This window comes from Eptatretus burgeri, chromosome 1 (assembly GCF_056783735.1).
Source record: "Eptatretus burgeri isolate ZD-2024b chromosome 1, Ebu_testis_v1, whole genome shotgun sequence".
Taxonomy (NCBI): domain Eukaryota; kingdom Metazoa; phylum Chordata; class Myxini; order Myxiniformes; family Myxinidae; genus Eptatretus; species Eptatretus burgeri.
In genome coordinates, this window is record NC_140961.1 from 50,157,072 (window position 1) to 50,176,350 (window position 19,279).

Genomic DNA, 19,279 nt, shown 5'->3' on the forward strand with positions numbered 1-19,279 from the left:
AACTTATAGGCTCTGATGATGTCATTAAGATTGAAGAGCAATTAGCTGATGAATTACATCAACCAATTATCACAAAGTTTCAAAGAAGGAAGGTTTATTCCAAGGAAGTTGATTATATCTGGTCCGCTGATTTAATTGAACTCAATAATGATAAGGGGTACAAGTATGCTTTAACCCTTATTGATTTGAGGAGTAGATATGCGTGGGTCGTCCCTTTGAAAAACATAAACCGGGAATGGTCATGTTAGCCTTCCAACATGTATTTAATAAAAGTAAGCGAAAATCTAAAAAAATTGTGGACTGATGAGGGTACAGAGTTCGACAACAAAACATTTATGAATTTTCTTTAAAATAACAGCATTACATTATTCAGCACCTTTAATGAAGGAAAAGTGGTTGTTATTGAGCGATTCAATCACACTTTAAAAGAGAGACTATATAAAAAATTCACACAACTCGGTTCTCAACAATGGTTATCTTTAATTCAGGACATTGTAGGTAAGTATAATGATACGATTCACACCTCAACGAATACTAAACCATCAGAAACATTTACAAAATTAGAATATGAAAAAGAGATTAATGTCAGAAAGCCTAAGTTCAAAGTTGGTGATATGGTAACTAAGAATATACAGGTGGAAATCTCATTTTGAAAAAGGTTATGCAAAGTGATGGACAAATGAACTTTTTAAAATTGTTGATGTTATAGATACAGTTCCTTGGATTTATAAGGTATATGATTTAGAAGGGGAAGAGATTTTAGGTTCATTTTATTCACAGGAATTACAACAGACAAAACTAAGCAGATAATACTCATGGGAGCAATAGGTTGGCACTTCACTCCCCCCTACTATAAACCTTTATGGACACTCAAGGATCAAGTCCGAGGTGTATAACAGGTGGCATCTGCCGAGGGTTGAATATATATATATATATATATATATATATATATATATATATATATATATATATATATATATATATATATATATATATATATATATATATATATATATATATATATATTGTGTGTCAAGGTGGATGTTCTTAGATCTGTGAACCCCAAACACAGAATCCTCAACTACTTACCTCAACTACAAGGCTTAGTGTGTGTGTGTGTGTGTGTGTGTGTGTGTGTGTGTGTGTGTGTGTGTGTGTGTGTGTGTGTGTGTGTGTGTGTGTGTGTGTGTGTGTGTGTGTGTGTGTGTGTGTGTGTGAGTGAGTGATAATATAACATAACAGGGAGAATAATCAACCCTAACCCACCCCATCCCACCCTAACCCTCACATTCAAAATCCCAACCCCAAACCCTAACCCTGACATTTAAAATCCCAACGCTCATCCACCCTAACCCTCACATTCAAAATCTCAACCCCAACCCAACCCTCGCCCAACATAATTCTTTTTTTAATACATATTTCAACAATATATATTTTTTATGTTTTTTTCTCTTCTTCCAATTCTGTCTTTTAAGGCTTTCAGGTTTGATGAAGTAGAAAAGGGGAGTAAGATCTTTCCTGCACTTTCTTCCCAGAACTTTCTTGATATTGCTCTCATCAAGCACCATCCAACAAAGAACCACATCAATAGGTTTAGATCCCCAAGAGTCTTCTTGGTAGAAACCACATTTCAAGTCTCCAAAATAAACCCAACTTTCCAAGTCTCCAAGGTATAACCACATTCCTGTTGAGTTTCGAAGATATGTATCACATTATGAGTTATCAAGTCAGAACCCACATTTCAAGTCTCCAAAATAAAACCAACTTACAAAGTCTCCAAGGGATAACTCATTTCCTGATTTTTTTTCAAAATTTGTGAGTCTCCAAGGTAGGTTCCATATTTGGAACCATCTTGGCAGAACCCTTTTCCTGAGTCTCCAAGGTAGTTATTTAAACCATCAAGGCAGAACTCATTTACTGATTTTTTTTTTCAAAATTTGTGAGGTCTCCGAGGTAGGTTTCATATTTAAAACCACCAAGGATAACTCATTTACTGATTTTTTAAAAAATTTGTGAGTCTCCGAGGTAAAACTTATATTCTGGTTCATCAAGGTATAACTTGTTCAGGGGGTATTGTGTTGATAACTCATAATGAGTACCATCGATGAAAAACTCTTTCAGGATTTTGCGGGTCTCCAAGGTATAACTCTTTGGTTGGGTCATCAAGGTCGAGCTCGTTCTGTGGGTCTTGGTCGCTCACAAGGTCTTCAACCAAACCAACAATTTCGCCCCATGTTGTGGCAAAAGCAGTATTTTCATTTTGTATTTTTGATACAATTTCCTGTGAGAGAAAATATAAATGTATTATTTAAGTCATTTAATTATTAAATTATTATATGCTTAAATCAAACTCTGTAAATAGGAAAAGAAAATCTTACCTCAATAGATAAGAGGTTTGAATCCAGTTCATCAACTTGAAGGTTTAGTTCCATACAAGTAGTCAATCTCCAAGGAACTCCAAAGTCATCCCACTCAAGTTCAGCACAGCAGTCCATTCTCAGTAAAAGTAAAAATATGTTTAAATTCAGTCTGGGTTTCAAACCTTTATATAGAAAGACTGGTTGGTGTGGTTTCCTTTGGAAATTCCCTGAGTAAGCCTTGTGAGTCAGAGATTAGCTGGAAATGATGTAAGAGTAGGTGGTCCTCACAAAAGAGGGTGAGGTTTATGAAAAAGTGGGTGGGGCTTATGAAAAATGATATGTGGCTCACGAGGTGGTCAAATAAGAGCATTAAGAGAAGTTTATCATTTCATTTCTGCTCAACAAAGACATTTAAACCAAGAACCAAGTTCCAAAGTAATGTTTGTGAATATACTGGATGGTGATGAATGTAATCGGAAAATTAAGTTATTCCCCAAAGTCGAACATGGACAAATATTCGTTGGTTCACTCTTTAAGTGGAATGAAAATATGAAAGAGAAGAAGTGCTTTAATCAGAAGGTCTCAATTTTACATTTGCTTGTATGGTAGGGGGAGGAAATGAGTTTCAATTTTACATTTGCTTGAATGGGAGGGGGACAAAATCCATCTCAGTTTTACATTTGCTTGTATGGGAGGGGGAGAAAATCAGTCTCCTATTTTAGGCTTTTGGGGCTTGAGTCAGAAAGTTTTTCCCTTTACCCCCATTCATTTGAAAGGAAGTCCCAGAAACCACATTTATCATCTACTCATGCTGTATGACCCGGATTGCTCGGGCTGCATGGCATACCACGGAACAATAACATTGACTAGCGCTAACCGTGGGTCATCCAGGGTGTCTGGGCGGGCATGTGAAGCCGACGCGCCCCTCGGCCTGTCACTGGGGCATAGCCTGAGAGTTTGATGCAAGGCGATTCATATCACGGGGTTCGGAGCGAGACTATTTCACAGCTCCGTGATCTCTCTCCGGATGTACAATGAGGCCGTTTCTGGCCATGGCGGCCGGGCTGTGTGGTGGCCAGGGCTCAATCACAGCGCCCGACTCGGGTAACAAGACATCGCTTTGGGGCGGCGCCCCGCCCTGCACCACAGGGCCTGTAAAGGACGTGTCGCGAAGCCGTCCGTGTGCCTGCTCTTCCTCTCTGTTTGGCTTGGGATCGATCTCTGCATTCGCCTGCTGCTCCGCCTTCTCCTCTGCCACTCTACCCACTCGCTCTCGATCTTCGCCTCCTTATCTCTGGAATCCCTGCATTCGCCATCTGGATCCGCCTACTCCATCTGCTTGCCTCTCCATCTTTAACTTCACGTGCTAACTCTGCCCTTCCACCACCCACCCGTCTGCTTCTAGCCACTGGCTCCACCCACCCACCTGGCTCCGCCTACCACCCTTCCTCACGCCAGATGGCCTCGCCCTTTCTCTGAATTGGTGCAAGTGCTGTGCCGACATCGTAATCAAACAGGAGACAACTCGCCAACTCTCGAACTGGGATCGCTCGGCGGAGCGTCCCCCAAAATGTACTGAGTAGCATGGTCGGTCAACCATGCAAGTTATTACGAAACCGTTAGCCTAATCTCTTCTACCTTCTTGAGATTAACTCCTCGTCATCAAGGTGTGTGTGTGTGTGTGTGTGTGTGTGTGTGTGTGTGTGTGTGTGTGTGTGTGTGTGTGTGTGTGTGTGTGTGTGTGTGTGTGTGTGTGTGTGTGTCATTGCACCTATCCTCACTTAAGTTTAGAGTGCAGAAGAATTCTATCAGAATAAGTCTTTTCTGTGTCTACTTTCGTGAGTTGCTTGTTTTGTTGTCACACCACATATTTCTTTCTATCCCTGCTTACACACAACAATAAATCTATTCACTGTGCCACATATTTTTCCTTGCCTGCCTGAAATAAGTACTTATGAAGAAATGTTCCCAGCTCGTTTTTGTCTTTTCTTTCATTGATCCAGCTTTGCCTGTATCCTCGCCAAGCCAGGACTTTATTCCCAACGATCCGTTCTTTTAGCCGGTACGTTCCTTCGCAGTGTTGCTCAGCTTCATCGGATCCAGTAAGATGATCCGGTTTGGACAATGCGTACCGAGGGCATGTCCCCCAGAAATTAGGTCACGTGATTATTTTTAGGTAACCGATATTAGATGGAGGACCCGAAGTCATGTGGTTGAGTTATTGCCGTTCAGGGTCGGTTCGCGACCAGCCGCGTCACGGAGTTATCCGTGTGTGACGGCCTGCGATTTCAGGGAATCTGATGGGAACCCGAGATAGCTCCCCCTCCCCCCCCCCCACCCTCGTGGCCTTCTCACCCGACCCCCAGCCGCAACAATATATATATATATATATATATATATATATATATATATATATATATATGTATATATATATATATATATATGTACATACATATACATAGTAGAGTGGGGATTACCTTGGCTTTGTAGTACACAAAATGTGAGCATGAGAACGCAACTAATGCGACATCAACTTTTCGCACTGAGGAGTGTTATCAATAAGATGGTTGTTAATAAGTTGTGGGGTGGAGAGAGTTGGCTGAGGACAGGGGGACATGGAGGAGTATCATGGGCAAGACAGGGCAGAAGCTTGGTACTGTTGGACCTCGTGCCTTACAAAGGGAAGAGAAAGAAGAGAAAGAATAAAAGCAATAAATCACCTTATTTGATCAATTCATCATTGCTTAACACCTGGTTCCTTCAGAAAACGATCAAAGCTGCAGGTATGACTCTTCTCTTGGTGATTACAATCTGGAATGAAACACTGTACTGAACTAACTTCACAAAGCTATGGCGGCCATATTCTACGGAAGTGTAAAACCAGACCGTGCCTTGGCATGCCAACTTGACGTCATCACTTCAGTGCTCTTTTGTGGTGTAATATTTACTTTTTAAATTTTTTTTGTTTGTTTTGGTATGGATGCAATACCCAATAGAGAATGTCACTTCCCTCTGTTGGAATCATCGTAATTGCTTCAGCCATTATTGTGCTGTACAGCATGACATTTATCAACAATTCTGTCAATGAACAAATCAGCAATTTTGTGATCTCTCAACCTGGTACTTTTGTGATGTATTTTGGTGTCTTTTTCCTTTTTATCAGTTATAAAAACATTCGAGAATAAATGGAATAACTTTTAAATGCCTTTGCCTTCACTCTGTAATAATTTTTAAGCATATAATTTTTGGTGGCCATTTTTCCCCAGAAATAAAACAAAAGCTCAGAGTATTAACATTTGCCTCTGCGATTGTCATGTTGCAGGCACAAGAACATGCACAACCGAACAGTTCCGCTGTGATAGTGGTCGATGCATTCCTCACTACTGGGTTTGTGATGCTTTTTCAGACTGCAAAAATGATGAAGACGAGGCAGAGCATTGTAGTAAGTTTGTTTTGGTGGACATTATGTTTTACCAATGAAACATGTGCATTATTCTTTTCCATATTTTGAAGTCTTTTGTATGGTAAAAGTTTTTGTTGTGCGATTTATTACTGAATTACATTGTTATGGAAGTGGTAGTGCTCCCTTCCATGATGCACTGCCATGGCATTTGTTTATTGCAGTATGATTAATCGTCATCGACAATGTTAATTGTCATCTACAGTGTTAATTGTCACCTACAATCATTGCGCTGTACACAATCCTGCCTGATTTGCACCTCAGCAGGTCATTGGCCTGTCCACAACCCGGAATAACTTGCACTTCAGCAGGTCATTGACCTGTCCACAACCCTGGGTTATGGACAACGGTTAAGGTGGCTGGCTTAGGATACTCGGGTCCTGAGTTAAAGCTCCTGTTGGGCCGTTGAATTAACACCAGGTAGAGTTGACTCAGCCTGTCATCCTTCCGAGGTCGACAAAATGAGTACCAGCTTGCTGGTAACGGGCACTGCATCAGCGGCACAGCTGCGCCCCCAGACAATGATGCTACTCGCAGCCTTGTGCTGCACACGAAGGAAGGGAAGAACTCTAGGTGATTTGCATCTCAGCAGGTCATTGGCCTCTCCACAACCCTGGATGACGTGCCTCAGCAAGTCATATAATTCCAGGCTCACAGATTTTCCATTTACATATCGTGTGCTGTACTTGTATTTTCTTCTGAACTATTTAATTTCCTTTCCCATTTTTCTACTTAACTTGTAATTTGCTTTTTACTCAGTTGGTTTTCATCTCCATATTGGGAAGGTTGCAGCAAAACTTGGTGTGTAAAAGCAATTCTCTACTGCCAGCACAGTTTTTATTTTTATTTTTGTCTTTATTTGTTTATTAGTAATATCTCACCTTACAAGCCTTGTTCTTTGTAAATTTTAAGAGAGAACGAATGCATTCATTCTGCTGCCATTCTCAGAATGATGAAGTCTGCTCAGGCAGTCGTCTCCTTTGGGGAGATTCATTGATTCCATCATGAATCATAAAACTCCAATTCCTCCCTCCATCCAACTCCCCCAATCCCCAATTGCTAGGTTCATTGGAACGCACCTGCCATGCAGACTTTTTCACATGTGACAATCACCGATGTATTCCCCGGCGTTGGATCTGCGATGGTGATAATGACTGCAGCGATAACTCTGATGAGGATGCCAGACACAACTGTGGTAAGTCAGTATAGATTGTCAGTGGTCATACATTGGATGTGCACAGTACTGTCAGTCAATAATTAAATATTGATGACATGTTAGTCTTTTTCGTAAAATGTCTTAGAGTCAGGCCACATGCATGTCACCACTTTGTTCACATATTTAATACCATTTTGTCTCGTCATTTGTAGTTTATTAAGATTGTGTGGGCCAATAGTCTCCAGCTTTCCAGCTTTCAGCAGGGCAACATAAATATATATGTATACATATATTATGCATTGTTAAAGCTCGTATGAGAGCCAACACACATTGCACAGCAAGTGGGCCATGAGACAAAAGGGGTGGGAGTGGGAAGGAGAAAACAGTGGGAAACAGAGATATTAGGAGATCTGTGGAAGGGAGAGGGATGGGGTAGGGAACGCAGGGTATACAAGATGGACATTACAGGGACTTTCAGGAAGGAAAGCAGGGAATTTGAAGGAGGTGGGTTTGGGGTGGATTAGCGGGGGTAGAAAAGATCGAGGTTTTGGATGGGGGAGATAAGAGGCGGTGGTGAACTGCTGTTTTGAAGGTCTAGAGGGAAGAATGGGATTGAAGAGAATTCAATCAGAGATTGAAGAGAAGAGATTGAAGAGAAGTGGGAATTCATTCCAAAGGTGGGGGGAAAAAGAGTGAAGGTGAATGGTGATTCGTGATTTTGGTAGTTTTACCAGAAGGGGGTTTTTGGCGGACCTTGAGCTCCCTGCGGAAATATGGTGGGGACAAATCGCAGAGAGAGCAGAGGGGAGTGAAACTGAAAAGGAGATGGAAGAAGACAGAAAGGTCACCGACCTGCCTGTGGTGAGAGAGTGAGAGGCCCAAAGACTCAGCCTCATCGCAGGAGATACCAATGATCCTAAATGCCTTGGTTTCCACAGCGTGAAGCCAAAAAAGGTGAGAGGCAGGAGCACCAGCCTCGAGGGTAGAGCAGTATTCCATTAGGCTGCGGGCGAAAGCTTTGTATGTGGTCAGGAATTAATGTGTGCCGTGGAAGGACTTTACACGACAGAGGATTCACAGTCGGCGACTGGCTTTGGAGGTGAAGTTGGAAATGTATCTTTCCCAGGAAAGATCATGGCAGATAGTGAGACTCAAAAGTTTGAATGAAAGGACTTCTTCCAGAGCATGGTTGAGAAAGTGGATGGGGGGGGGGGGGGTTATAAACAGTCCTTTCGGAGAGACATAGTCAGAGTGTGAGATTTGTCCGGATTGAAAGACATGTTCCACGTGTTGGACCAGTTTGTGATTTTACCCAGATCTTCAGAGAGCGAAGAAGCTGCAGCTTGCCGGTCTGAGGGATGACAGATGGTACGACAGAGGGTGGAGTCATCAGCAAAGAGATAAAGAGGATTTTCCTGAGTCTGAGAGATCATTGGTGAAAACCAGAAAAAAAACTCCACATTTCAATTTTCCCACCGATCACATCAAGTGCCTTCTGGTTGAAAGGAACAATCGTCTGGGTGGCAGACGGATGGTTGTTCTGTGCGGATTATGCAGTTTTACTGTATGAGACATAATCCATATATTGGTAGTGTGTAATTGAGATATTGGTAGTGTGTAATTAGCTGCTTTTAGTGATGTGCCTTTTTTACTTTAATTAGATGTCTGGTTATTTATACTCAGCAATGAGTATCTCAAAAATGTCAGGATTCTGTGGAAATGTGTTCTTCACTTATCCATTACACTCGACTTCCTCATCCATTTCCTCATTCTGTCATGGCCAAAAACATTGGCACCCTTGCACTTTTTTCAACTAATCCATCATTTCTTCCAGAAAATTGTTAAAATTAAAAAATCTTTTGGTCTCCACAAATGTATTTATTTCGTTTGCAGTGGAACAAAACAAAAAATGCTGTATAGGATTACGAAATCTTAGCTTATTCCATACAGAAATGCTGAAATGGCCCAGACAATATTATTGGCACCTTTTAGAAGTTGTTAGAAATAATTAAATTTAAAGCAGGTGATTCTCCTTTACTTTGGAATTGAACTCACCTGTGATGGGTTGCAGGTGCCTACAACATAAAAATCACTCATTTAACCAGTTTGAATTGAGAAAAGGAGTCATTCTGCTGTTTTGTGTCACTGTGTGTACCGCAATGAGCATGGCGAAAAGAAAGAAAACCAGAGAATTGTTTGAGGAGGTCAAACACAAGATTGTAGCCAAGCTTGGACAATCTCAAGGCTCCAAGTCCATCTCCAGAGACCTTGATGTTCCTGTTTGCACCGTACACAATGTTATCAGGAAGTTTAAGGCCCATGGCACTGTAGCCAACCTCTCTGGACGTGGCCACAAGAGAAAACCTGATTGAAGATTGCAGCAAAGGATTGTTCAAATTGTGGAGAAAGCACTCGATGAACTAACTGCCAAAGAGATTCAACCTGACCTTCAGACACAAGGTACGACAGTTTCAACTCGCACCATCTGCCGCCAACTCGATGAAAGGGGGTTCTATGTTAGGAGACCCAGGAGGACCCCACTGCTGAGAAAGAGAGACATAAGAAAGCCCGAATGGAGTTTGCAAAACACACCTGAACAAGCCAAAATCCTTCTGGGAGAATGTCCTGTGGACAGTTGAGACCAAATTCGAGCTTTTTGGTATAGTACATCATCTCTATGTTTCCAGAAAACAACACCTTCCCCACAATCAAACATTGAGGAGGTTCAGTGATGTTTTGGGGTTGCTGTGCTGCTTCTGGAACTGGGTGCCTTGAATGTGTGCATGGCATTAATGAAATCAGGAGATTACCAAGGCATTTTGGAGCATGGAGTGCAATGTTCAACCCAGTGTCAGAAAGCTGGGTCTCCGTCGAAGGTCATGAGTCTTGCCGCAGGACAATGACCCCAAACACACTTCAAAAAGCACCCAGTAATGGTTCAAGACAAAATGCTCGACTGTTCTGAAGTGGCGAACAATGATTCCAGATCTAAATCCTATTGAACACCTGTGGGGAGATCTGAAAACAGCAGTTTGGAGAAGGCACCCTTCAAATCTGGGAGAACTTGAGCAGTTTGCACAAGAAGAGTGGTCCAAACTGCCAGTAGAGAGGTGTAGCAAGCTCATTCATGGCTAATGGAAGTCCTTGACTGCAGATATTTTGTCCAAAGGCTGTGCTCCCAAATATTAAATCCAGGGTGTCAATAATTTTTTCAATGCCATTTAGGTTTATTTTCTGATTTGAAAAAATATATTAAGTTCTGAATCAAAACCAAAGGTTCTGCAATATTAACAGTGAAATAAAGAATTGTGGAGACCAAATACTTTTGTCAATTTCAACTTGTTTTTTTGAGAAAATCGGGAGTTATTTGAAACATGTGCAAGGGTGCCAATATTTTTGGCCATTTTGGAAATAATCAATGTGCAGGAGTCGACTTTTGTCAAGACATGCATTGCATATAGTTATTTTTTTCTCGTATTTTGGTTTTCATCATAAACTGAGAGCAAGGAGTGAGTGTGAAGATTTCTATGTGAGTATGCTAAGATCTGTCTGCATTTCTTCACTTCCTCTCTCTGCCACGAGCCTCATAACTTTGAATACCTCCTACATCCCCATTTCATTTCCCGTGCTAACATGCAATGTAGTTGTGTTTCTTGAATTTTGTTTAGTCCTTCATGTGCAGACACACATTATTGATATATTATTGTTCACTATTTAATGGCTTTCTACTGTGTAACAACTTTCAGGGATAGGTAATCTGCCTGCACTGTCACGGTCTCCATGCACCAGTCCACATTTTCTTTGTAGCTGATTATTAAATTGATCAGGATGACTGAAGATTTTTCTTTAGGCCTTGTAGTTTTTGTAATGGAGATAAAGTTCGTGTGTAGATTACCAAACGATGACCACAATATTGTTCCGCACAGCTGATCGGACATGTGGGCCTAGCGACTTTCTTTGTGCCAACAATCGACCACCACAGCGCCGCTGCATCCCACGTTCCTGGCTGTGCGATGGTGATTCCGATTGCTCGGATGCATTGGATGAGCTGCAGAATTGTACTTTGAGATCCTGCAGCTCCAACGAGTTTGCTTGTCATAACGGTCTCTGTATCCCACAGCACTATAGGTTTGTACAGTCGACATGCCTGTTGTCATGATCAATTTTTTCTTTGCTTATTTTTAAATTGATTACCGTATTGTGCTTAGCTGAGGAAACACTCATGATGTAATCAAAGGATAAAGATTGGCGTAAAGAGAGTGATAATATTTTACAGGAGTTGATACTCAGGCAGGGAACTGCTTATCTTCATTGTCCACATGGATCAGTTTGGCAACAGCAATATCACAGCAAACACAACAACCTCGTGTCAAAGCTTCTTAAACACAGGAACAATACAAGAAGATAGTTGTATTCAGCATATACATCAAGTGTTGCAATAAGATGAAAAGGAAATGAAACAATTGTGAAAGTGATTTTTGCAACCACTGCGGGGAAGGCTGAGCTGTGTGCACTGTGACACCATTTTATTAGAACCAAATTTGAATGTCATGGTGCCAGAAGAAGACATTTGGCATACTGTATAGAGATATACCTTTCTGAAATAGGGATGTATTGTACCACCATAACAGCTGAATCCAATTTGCACTCCACAATAAAATAGGGGCTGGAAATGGGGTTCGTGCCGTGGCGCACCCACACTATGAAAGGCCATTTTACAAAATCAACAGGATTTGCATTCCCGCAACTGGCAACTTTGTTTGTTTGCCATTCCTTGGAGGTACTCATACATATGGCATGAGTCAACAAAAATCAGGTCATCAAACTTTATCTCATTGCTGTCACTCGTGCCACCAATTTGAATGCAAAATTCAGTACAATGGCACTGGTCATCATCCGTCAAATATTGCAATAATTTTGATTTTATCAGTGAATGCCTTGATAGTGCAAAAGTAAAGTAAATTTTACCATACCTTTCAATCACTCGAAGCATGATTCGTACAAGCATTTCAAACTTGTTAAATTTAGTTGCCTGCACCTGCAACATTATCTGCATACTCATTTTAACCATAATCTGAGTAAACAACTCAATCAATCAATCAATTATGTTCCATGCTCCATCCAGAGTCAGTTCTGCTGGGATAGTTTATTGGCTTGAGTTACTGTCTCGGATGGGTCACCATTCAAACAGAGGAGGTCAGGGTAGCCATTTGGAATTTCATCATGGTCCCGGCGGGTTATAGTTTGCCCACTCTTCGCAAAGGACACTGTGGCATATTTAAGATATGACAGCACACGGGATAGCCAGTTTAATGTCCATCTGAGGGACGGCATACACCTTGATGAATCACCCTGCCTGTGAGACACCAGGATGTCAGTTTATAGCTGGGCCAAGATTCGACCCCAGGATAGACAGCTCAGTAAGTAAACAACTATCCAAGGACATCTCCACTCATGGCTCGCAAACTTCCTCTCCTGTCTTAGCCAATGTGTGGCCCTTAATGGAGTCCTCTCGTCCCCTCTTCCTGTTCAGGCTGGAGTTCCTCAAGGCTGCGTTCTGGGCCCTGTTCTTTTTCTGGTTTTCATTAATTATCTCTCTGACTCTGGAAAAACCCTCCATCTTTTTGTTGATGACTCCACCCTCTGCCATAGCATCTTCCATCCCTCAAATCGGCAAGCAGCAGCCTCTTCACTCTCTGCAGATCTGGATAACATTACAAGCTGGTCCAACACGTGGAACATGTCTTTCAATCCTGACAAATCTCACACTTTCATGATGTCTCCCCAAAAGGACCATCTGAACCCCCCCCCCCCCATCTGCTTTCTCAACAATCCTCTGGAAGAAGTCCTTTCATTCAAGCTTCTGGATTTCACTATTTGCCATTACCTTTCCTGGTAAAGCCACATTTCCAAGATGGCTTCCAAAGCCAGTTGCTTACTGGGCATCCTCCATTGGGCAAAGCCCTTCCTCGGCACACTTGTGCTCCTGACCACATACAAAGCTTTTCGTCTGCAGCCTGATGGAGTGCTGCTCTCCCTTCTGGGCTGGTGCTCCTGCCTCTCACCTTCCTTGGCTTCAAGCTGTGGAAACCAATTTAGGCTAATTGGTATCTCCCGTGATGAGGCTGAGTGTTTGGGTCTCTCACTCTCTCAATGCAAGCAGGTTGGTGGTCTCTCTGTCTTCTACCATCTCCTCTCTGGCCTCGCCCCCCCTCCCCGATACTCTGTCTGCGATATGTCCCCCCGATATTTCCACAGGTTGCTCAAGGTCGGCCAGCAACCTGCTTCTAGTAAAACTACCAAAATCAAGAATCACTGCTCACCTTCACTCTTTCATTCCTCTTTTTCCCTGCCTTTGGAACAAATTCCTACACTGTCTTCAATCCCACTCTTCCCTCCAGGTCTTCAAAACAGCTGTTCACCACCACCTCTTATCTTCCCCCATCCAAAACCACGATCTTTTCTACCCCCGTTAATCCACCCCAAACCCACCTCCTTCAAATTCCCTGCTTTCCATCCTGAAAGTCCCTGTCATGTAAGGACCTGAAAGTCCCTGTAGTGTCCATCTTGTTTACCCTTTGTAACCTGCCCCATCCCTCTCCCTTCCACAGATCTCCTCATTTCTCTCTTCCCCCACTGTTTTTCCCTTCCCTCTCTCACCCCTCTTGTCTCCTGTTCCCCTTGTTGTCCGTTTTGTGTGTTAGCTCTCATGTGAGCCTCGACATTGTATGAAATGAAATAAAAATAACAATAAAAAAACTACTGACACTTTAAAAGTGTATATTCTACGTTGTTTTACTTACTTTTAAAATCCGTTTCTCATTCTCTATAATCCTCCAATAGCAAGTGTATTTTACTTTTCCTGCAAGTGTTGCTCGTTTATTTTCCAGTCTTTTCTTGGCCTCTTCCTCTTGTATTATCGTCATCTCTGAAAGTAATCAATCTTGCTCTATTTTCTGTATTTTATCATCACTTTGTGCATTGTTAGTTGATGTTTTGCTTGTTTCACCCCGTGTTTTTGCATTGACCAAAGTTAACAGGATGCACAACTTTCCATTTCCATGAAGAAGAAAATAAAAATGCAGTAAACCTGTCCACTTTACCAACTGAGAGATGGCTGTGCTCATATGAAAAAATGTTCCCTCACTACCTTAAGTATGTTCTCCAAAGGATGATCATTTCCCCTCTGACACCCCCCCCCCCCCCATAGGTGTGACCACGAGAATGACTGTGGTGATGCCTCAGATGAGCGAGCCTGCACCTACACCCTTTGTGCTGCGGGGCAGTTCACATGCGAAAATGGCCTCTGCTTGTCCTCCGTGTTTGTTTGTGACGGTGACAATAACTGTGGTGACAACTCAGATGAAGACCGGTGCGGTTCGTCTACACCTACTTGTTCTCCACTACATTTCCACTGTGGTTCTGGCGAATGCGTTGATTATCATTCCACCTGCAATGGTCACAACGACTGTGCAGACGCCAGCGATGAAAATGGATGCGGTACGCTTTAGGTTTGACTTGAGAGGTTTTCAATGTGCTACAGGTTTTATTATGTAATATGGATGAGGTATTCTCAAGATTAAATTTGCTAAAAGAGTGTAGAGTTATGTGGTATTGGTTTTACTCAAAAGGATCAGGGATAAAGGAAAACTACAGGTTTACTTTCACAATAGTATCTATAGTGTGGTACATTGTTGACAGGTATGTCAAATGTCCAACCATCAGGTTATTTCCTGCTGAGGGTAAGGCCAAGAAAATTACAAGAAATCTCGATGGAGGAGGAGGAGGATAATTGGTGCATGATGCATGTGCCACACCCACATCCACATGCCACCAACTCACCCTCTGTGACACCAACTCCATCCACTCCACAAATCCAAATCAAACGAATGGAAATTGGGAATGTGAAAAGCATGGGTGGTCAGGGGTGACATCATCAATCTCCACATGTGGGAAATTTCTATTTTTTTTTTTTAAGAAGGGTGAGAGCTGCGTTAACAAAGATAGCATGTTGACACTCAACAACATCCACAACTCAGATAATATAATCAATATTTCAAAATGCCAATCAATATCAAGATATTACCACCTGCAAACAATGCCCAGAGTTCATCTATTGCCTTCGATTTCTTCCCTATGCCCATGTATCCATGTAGCCCCATTGCTTCCAGAAACATATCCAATTCATTATAATAAAAAAAACCTATCCAGTGACCCTGCTACCTTCCCAGAAAGACCTTCACATATATTGCAATGATGCTATGAAAGCCTCTCACCATGCAACTGTCTTAAAAGCAATCTTAAAAGCAAAACCTTCCGGTCTTAAAAGCAAATTAAACCGGTCTTGAGAGTAGTCGTAAAAGTAAAAGCATCCGGTCTTAAAAGCAGTCATAAAAGTAAAAGCAGCAAGTCATAAAAGTAAAGGCAGCAATTCATAAAAGTAAAAGCAGCAAGTCATAAAAGTAAAAGCAACTAGTCACAAAAGCGGTCGAAAAAGTAAAAGCAACCGGTCGCAAAAGTGGTCAAAAAGGTAAAAGTAACCAGTTGAAAAAGTAGAAGCAACTGTCTTAAAAGCAAAAGCAACGGGTTTTAAAAGCAGTCTTAAAAGCAAAAAAATGCAGTCTTAAAATTACAAGCAACTGGTTTTAAAAGCGGTCGTAAAAGTAAAAGCAACTGGTCTCAAAAGTGGTTGTATATGTCAAAGCAATTGGTCTTAAAAGCAGAATTCAAAGTAAAAGCAACCAGTGTTAAAAGCGGTCTGAAAAGCAAATGCAATGGCTCTTAATAGCGGTATTCAAAGCAAAAAACAACCAGTCTTAAAACCAAAAGAAACCGTTTTTTTTTTTTTTTCCTGTTCAGGACCTTTTGGACCTTTTTTGCCTGCAACCTTTTCCTGTTCCAGAGACTCATGATGGCTTCATCATTTGAGTCAAACCAATCCTTATGTTGACGTATTTGGGTTCCCAGCACTGATTTAGCTGTGATGTATATAATGTTTTTAAGGGATTCCCATTGTTCAGCATTGTTACCGGTCAAGTTTATTTGTAGAGCCTCACTTAAAGTTGAAGAAAGTTCTTGCTGCTTGGCTGATGATTGCAGTAGAGCCACATTAAGATGTGGGTTGCATGGTTTCAAATGCCACCTATTTGAGCAATGCACTCTCGGCCTGGTTCTTGCACACACAAACCTGTGGTCTGTCCAACAGTCAGCACTTCTACGGACTCGGCAATCATTGACATGTTCAGCATCTCCTATTTAACCCATAAATGGGGTATTGATGGTGAGTGCTAGAGCATGTCAACATGCCAAATGTGCCTGCACACTACACCTCTGGGATTCATGTTGCTCCGTTTAGCCTGGGTTTAGATCCCTTGCAGTTTAGCCTGGGGCCATAAGGCACCCAGTTACCATGTGTTGACATGAGGAGGCACCACAAGGGTCTTGGCTGGAGATAGACTATGTGTTGGTGGAGGAAACTTATGCACTCGACTCCTCCATTTGCATTGTGGTTAACCAACGATGTTAAACTAACACATTTCGCAATCACCCAGCCCTGTTGAAAACAACCAACATACATATATATATATATATATATATATATATATATATATATATATATATATATATATATATATATATATATATATATGTAATTTTTATGTTTTTTTGATACAGCATAGCGCTTACATTGTGCAGGTCTTCTTGGTTGCTTTACACAGCAGTTTCAGCAAGGAGAGCATGGGAGGTATTAATTTATTTATATAATCCTCGCCACCTGGGTTTAGTTGATTAGGTGAGAGCTGTTTTGGCTATTCCCTCCATTCACAGACGAGAGAGTGGGTGGGTCTTTATTCTTTATATATTGACTGCTTTTGACATTTGCACATGGTACATGCTTGGGAGCCTCATTGGAATGCATTGCTGTCTGTGCGGTTGCTGATGAGTCGCTAATAAGTGATGAAACTGTTCCGGCAGCTGAGGTGGTGTGCAGCATTGGGATTCTCAAGCGTGTACTATTTGTGGATGTCTTTATAACTGTGGAGGAATTCTGGGAAGGGTTCGATGCAGCATAGCGCTGACCGTGTCAGCCTTCTTGGTTGCTTTATGCAGCAGTTTAGGCTGCAGGAGCATGGGACGTGTACATATATATATATATATATATATATATATATATATATATATATATATATATATATATATATATATATATATATATATATATTTAAGCCTGGTGTTGGCGCAGTGGTAAGGGCAGTGGCTTGGGACCCAAGAGGTCCTGAGTCTGCCCCGTTGGGACACTGAATTAATATATGTATGTATATGTGTATATATATATATATATATATATATATATATATATATGTATTTATATAATGTATATATATATATATATATATATATATATATATATATATATATATATATATATATCTCTATCTATATATATATATATAAATATATATATAAACCAAGTCGAAAACACCAGGGGTTGACCTAGCCTGCCATCCTTCCGAGGTCGGCGAAATGAGCACCAGTTGTACTGGGCCCGGTGTATGCCCCGGTTAGAATAGGTGGTACCATATCCCTGTGTGTCGTAAGAGGCGACCAGGGTTATGGGCCAGGAAGGGCATCCGGCGTAAAACCTATGCCAAATCATTATGCGGACAACAAAACGAATTTCCATACCGGATCGGTCGAGGCCCGGGTTACCAACGACCGCCACCGGTACCGGTGGTCAGCAGGGTACCAGTGGAAATTGTGCTACTGCTGGCCGAAGGAGGAGAAGGAGACGGGGAAGGCGAGTCCGGAGGCAGTGGGAGAGGGGAAGGGTAGAAGTGTGGGAGGTGAGAGTTGGAACTCTGAATGTTGGGACGATGACTGGCAAAGGGCGAGAGTTGGCTGATATGATGGAGAGAAGAAAGGTGGACATACTATGTGTACAAGAGACCAAGTGGATGGGGAGTAAGGCGAGGAGCATTGGAGGTGGTTTCAAACTGTTCTACCATGGTGTGGATGGGAGGAGAAATGGTGTCGGGATAATCCTGAAGGAAGATCATGTCAAGAAGGTATTGGAGGTGAGGAGGGTGTCTGACCGAGTGATGAGTGTGAAGTTGGAAATTGAAGGGGTGATGATGAATGTCATCAGTGCATATGCCCCACATATGGGGTGTGAGATGGAATATAAAGAAGATTTCTGGAGTGAGTTAGATGAAGTGGTGGAGAGTGTATCCAAGGATGAAAGAGTGGTGATTGGAGCAGATTTCAATGGACATGTTGGGGAAGGGAATAAAGAGGATGAGGAGGTGATGGGGAGGTACGGTCTCAACAAGAGAAATGTGGAAGGGCAAATGGTGGTAGAGTTTGCAACAAGAATGGAAAGGGAAGTGGTAAACACGTATTTCAAGAAGAAGGAGGGACACAGGGTGACATACAAGAGTGGAGGAAAGTGCACACAGGTGGATTACATCTTAAGTAGCAGGAGATGCAACCTGAAAGAGATTAGTGACTGTAAGGTTGTGGCAGGGGAGAGTGTAGCTCGACAGCATCGATTGGTGGTCTGCAGGATGACTTTCGAGGTGAGGTTGAGGAAGAGAGTGAGGGCTGAACCAAGGACCAGATGGTGGAAGCTGAAGGAGGAAGACTGTTGCGTGAAATTTAGGGAGGAGGTGAGACAGGCGCTGGATGGTGGTAAAGATGGGTGGGATGATTGGGCAACGACAGCAGAAGTTGTGAGGGAGATAGCGCGGAAGGTACTTGGTGTGACATCTGGACAGAGGAAGGAAGATAAGGAGACTTGGTGGTGGAATGAGGAAGTACAGGAAAGTATAAGGAAGAAGGGGTTGGCTAAAAAGAAGTGGGATAGTCAGAGAGATGAAGAAAGTCGGCAGGAGTACAAGGAGTGGCGTCGAAAAGCAAAAAGAGTGGTGGCAAAGGCCAAGGAAAAGGCATATGACGAGCTGTATGAGAAGCTGGATACAAAAGAAGGGGAAAAGGATTTATACCGATTGGCAAGACAGAGGGACCGAGCTGGGAAGGATGTGCTGCAGGTTCGGGTGATAAAGGACGCAAATGGGAATGTGCTGACGAGCGAGGAGAGTGTGTTGAGAAGGTGGATGGAGTACTTTGAGGAGCTGATGAATGAAGAAAATGAGAGAGAGAGAAGGTTGGAAGAGGTGGAGATAGTGAATCTGGAAGTGGGGTGGATCAGTAAGGATGAAGTGAGGACTGCTATGAAGAAGATGAAAAGTGGAAAGGCGGTTGGCCCAGATGGTATACCAGTGGAGGCATGGAAGTGCTTAGGAG

At 42.2% G+C, this 19,279-nt stretch overlaps 1 protein-coding gene and 1 long non-coding RNA gene across 4 annotated transcripts in view; both read left to right on the top strand.

The window, feature by feature from the left end:
• The window catches only part of LRP2 (LDL receptor related protein 2), a 350,948-nt gene that overhangs the window by 204,521 nt on the left and 127,148 nt on the right, over window positions 1-19,279 (top strand). For all 3 annotated transcript variants that reach the window (XM_085883670.1, XM_085883668.1, XM_085883669.1), the window contains exons 48-51: window positions 5,683-5,802; window positions 6,884-7,015; window positions 10,903-11,104; window positions 14,187-14,476. In XM_085883670.1, the coding sequence (XP_085739796.1) occupies window positions 5,683-5,802; window positions 6,884-7,015; window positions 10,903-11,104; window positions 14,187-14,476 (744 nt within the window). The remainder of the gene's footprint in view (window positions 1-5,682; window positions 5,803-6,883; window positions 7,016-10,902; window positions 11,105-14,186; window positions 14,477-19,279) is intronic.
• Window positions 1,009-4,122, top strand: LOC147034460 (uncharacterized). Its single transcript, XR_015058819.1, has 2 exons — window positions 1,009-1,670; window positions 1,782-4,122. It is a non-coding gene; the product is annotated as an uncharacterized LOC147034460 (long non-coding RNA).